Genomic DNA, 3769 nt, shown 5'->3' with positions numbered 1-3769 from the left:
CCTTTTTTTCTCTTCTTCCTCCTCCTCCTCCTCCTCTTCTACCTCCTCCTTCTCCTCCACCTCTTCTACTTCTCCCTTTTCATCCTCCTCCTCCTCCTCCTCCTCCTCTTCTTCCTCCACCTCCTCATCCTCTTCCTCCTCCTCCTCCTCCTCCTCCTCATTCTTCATTTTCCTCTTCTACTTCTTCCTTCTGTTCTTCTTCTTCCTTTTTCTCTTCTTCCTCCACCTCTTCTTCCTCCACCTCCTCATCCTCTTCTTCCTCCCACCTCCTCCTCCTCCTCCTCCTCTTATTCTTCCTCCACCTCCTCATCCTCTTCTTCCTCCTCTTCCTCCACCTCCTCATCCTCCTTCTCCTCATCTTCCCCTTTTCAATGAGTGAGTCTCTCCATGTGTAAATGTTCCTCCAACACCAGACTCTATATTGATGGAACCCACCAGGTAGTTTCACCTGGAGCAGCTTTGTTCTCCAGCTCTGAATGTTTGAGATTATAAAACAGGAGAACACCGTGACATCACTCCTCCTCCGAGCTTCTCTCCGTTCCTCACTCTCTCCATCACGAGGATCTGAACCCTGCAGCTTCCTTATCTCCACAGCTCTGCATCTCAAACACTTTGACCTCTGTGACCTCCTCCAGCTCCTCCAGCTCCTCAGTCTCGTTTGGTTCCTGTGTGTTTGTTTGTATCGCTCCTATTATTTCAGATCCTCTTACTGCTGCCTGGAAATAAGCATCTCCCTCTTTAATTGGTTCCTAATGAAGCGGGTATGGGGGGGGGGTTAGTGAAGCTGAAAGGAACGGTGCAGACTCTTCAGAGGAATCACTGGGGAGAGGAAACAGACGCAGCTTCTCAAACCACGACAACAACACAAAGCTCTCTCCTCCCGAGACACACAAGAAATAAGAAACTGTACATTTCATTTTGTTACAGGTGAAAAACACTTGGAGACGTGTGTGATGTTTTACAGTTTAACTATAAATTTAAAAGAAAATACAAATACAACCAAATATGTTGAACTTGAATAAAGAAAATAAGAGTTTTCATGTCTGGAAATACAAACACGGGCAGATTTGTTCGGATCTCATTCTGTGTTGATAGAATATTGATCTGTGAGCTTGTGGTTTTAATATCTGTGTGTGTGTGTGTGTTTGTGTGTGTGTGTGTGTGTGTTTCAGATCTGAAGAGGGAGGCGAGTATCTGTCACATGCTGAAACACCCCCACATCGTAGAGCTGCTGGAGACCTACAGCTCCGATGGGATGCTCTACATGGTGTTTGAGTAGTAAGGATCACACACACACACACACACACACACACACACACACACACACCTGTAGGAGAGCAGGGTGGAGGTGTCACGGTGGCAGAGTGTGAAGAAGAGGTGGCTTGTGGGAGATATAGTGAAAGGGCGCCAGCGTTAGAGGGAAGCGAGCCTGCAGCGGTTTTATATAATCTGCTCTGATATGAGAAAGCTTGTTAGCTGCGGGTGGGGGTGCGGGTGCGGGTGGGGGTGCGGGTGGGGGTGGGGGTGGGGGTAATAAAGGAGTGCAGTACTGTATATATGAGAGGAAAGAGATGAGATTAAGATTTCACACTCGCTGCTACCTCCAGCTCTTCTCCGAGCCGCTCCATCTCTCCATCGCTCCTCTGCTTCCAGAACTAATTCCTTTATCGTTTAATTCCGTTATCGCGGAACAGGAAAGAGCTCGGGTTCCACACGGCTCGGGTTCCTCACGGTTCCACACGGCCGAGCGCAGGGAACCTTCAAGGAAAAGCAGGAGAACGACACGTTAAAGGGATTGTCACCGGTTGCTCCTCAGCTGGTTTGTGCTGGAGCGGTGGTGGACCTGCAGGTGGACTGAGACGTTTCCTCTGAGACGTCTCTGAGCAAACAGGAAGAGAAACGCTCCACGAGTCTCTGAGTCTCCCAGGAGGGGGGGGGGGGGTGCTGCAGCCAAGTCCTACATCACAGGACGGTTTAATTGGTGCAGAGGCTTAGTGACAATAAAGAGACGGATTCAGTAATTGGGTGAAAGAAGAAAAGGGAACAGAGCGAGAGAATCGGCTGAAGCTAAACGCAGGAGATCATTGATCCTGGAGACGACTGGTTCTGACTGGACCTGGTTCTAACTGGACCTGGTTCTCACTGGACCTGGTTCTAACTGGAACCTGGTTCTGACTGGAACCTGGTTCTAACTGGACCTGGTTCTGACTGGACCTGGTTCTAACTGGACCTGGTTCTCACTGGAACCTGGTTCTGACTGGAACCTGGTTCTAACTGGGACCTGGTTCTAACTGGAACCTGGTTCTCACTGGACCTGGTTCTCACTGGACCTGGTTCTAACTGGAACCTGGTTCTAACTGGAACCTGGTTGTAACTGGACCTGGTTCTAACTGGAACCTGGTTCTAACTGGAACCTGGTTCTCACTGGACCTGGTTCTCACTGGAACCTGGTTCTCACTGGAACTTGGTTCTAACTGGAACCTGGTTCTAACTGGACCTGGTTCTCACTGGAACCTGGTTCTAACTGGACCTGGTTCTAACTGGACCTGGACCTGGTTCTAACTGGACCTGGTTCTAACTGGAACCTGGTTCTCACTGGACCTGGTTCTCACTGGAACTTGGTTCTAACTGGAACCTGGTTCTAACTGGACCTGGTTCTCACTGGAACCTGGTTCTAACTGGACCTGGTTCTAACTGGACCTGGACCTGGTTCTAACTGGAACCTGGTTCTAACTGGACCTGGTTCTAACTGCACCGGGAGAACCTGTCGGCCCTGAACCTTCAAACGGCTCCAGAGGGATTTTTCTAAATGTGAAAACATCATAGTTCACAGAATCTCCTGAAGAACCAGACGTGTTTTAAAACTCTCTGTCGTCATAACTTGTAGATCAATTAGTGATTTGTCTGCATGTTTATTAATTGATTTATCCATTGATTGATTTTCTGCTCCTGAATGATTTATGAAATATATTAAAATAAATTATTATACACTGGTGGGAGTTAGAGACAGTGATAAATGTCGATACATGAATTAATGCAGAAGAATGAAACGAGCAGGGATTGATCTCTTTGTGAAAAATGTAAAGACATATTGATTAGTTATCTTATTAATAATGTATATATAATACAGTATCAGATACATTGTGCAAAATGCAGATTCTTATTTTCCTTTTGCAGCTTTGAAATGTACCTTCAACAAAAACAGCGCCCTCTGGTGGCGCTTCCATGGAAGTTAATTATGAGCCTGTGTGTTGTATTAATGAGACTTATTCTCTGATTTTAACACATTTCTCAATCTACTGAAACTAAAATATCATATTTATCAGCCTAAATAAAACCTGTGACTGCCTCACTGACCCTCTCTCTCTCTCTCTCTCTCTCTCTCTCTCTCTCTCTTCCTCAGTATGGACGGAGCCGACCTGTGCTTTGAGATCGTGAAGCGGGCCGACGCTGGCTTCGTGTACAGTGAAGCCGTGGCCAGGTACACCGTCTCTCACCGTCTCTCACCGTCTCTTTCTGGACTTGTGTGTGTTTTGTGTGTTTTGTGTCTTCACTGGAGAAGTCAACACTGTCCTGTTGTGTCTTTGTTCAGTCACTACATGAGACAGATCCTGGAGGCGCTGCGCTACTGCCACGACAACAACGTCATCCACCGAGACGTCAAGGTAGGTCTCAGTATGAGTGTCACTGCAGACCTGTGTGAGGGGGGGGGGGCACCTGCAGTCAGTCGGTCTGCACACGACCCAAAGAACTCACAATCAGTTACCAT

At 47.6% G+C, this 3769-nt stretch overlaps 1 protein-coding gene across 4 annotated transcripts in view; it reads left to right on the top strand.

Annotated features, from left to right (window-relative positions):
- Positions 1-3769, top strand: part of caska (calcium/calmodulin-dependent serine protein kinase a) — an 80669-nt gene that overhangs the window by 42017 nt on the left and 34883 nt on the right. For all 4 annotated transcript variants that reach the window (XM_061088266.1, XM_061088265.1, XM_061088263.1 and 1 more), the window contains exons 3-5: positions 1173-1278; positions 3404-3481; positions 3593-3665. In XM_061088266.1, coding sequence (XP_060944249.1) covers positions 1173-1278; positions 3404-3481; positions 3593-3665 — 257 coding nt within the window. The remainder of the gene's footprint in view (positions 1-1172; positions 1279-3403; positions 3482-3592; positions 3666-3769) is intronic.

The sequence above is a fragment of the Limanda limanda genome, chromosome 16, assembly GCF_963576545.1.
Source record: "Limanda limanda chromosome 16, fLimLim1.1, whole genome shotgun sequence".
NCBI lineage: Eukaryota > Metazoa > Chordata > Actinopteri > Pleuronectiformes > Pleuronectidae > Limanda > Limanda limanda.
This window is presented reverse-complemented; position numbering and strand designations above follow the sequence as displayed.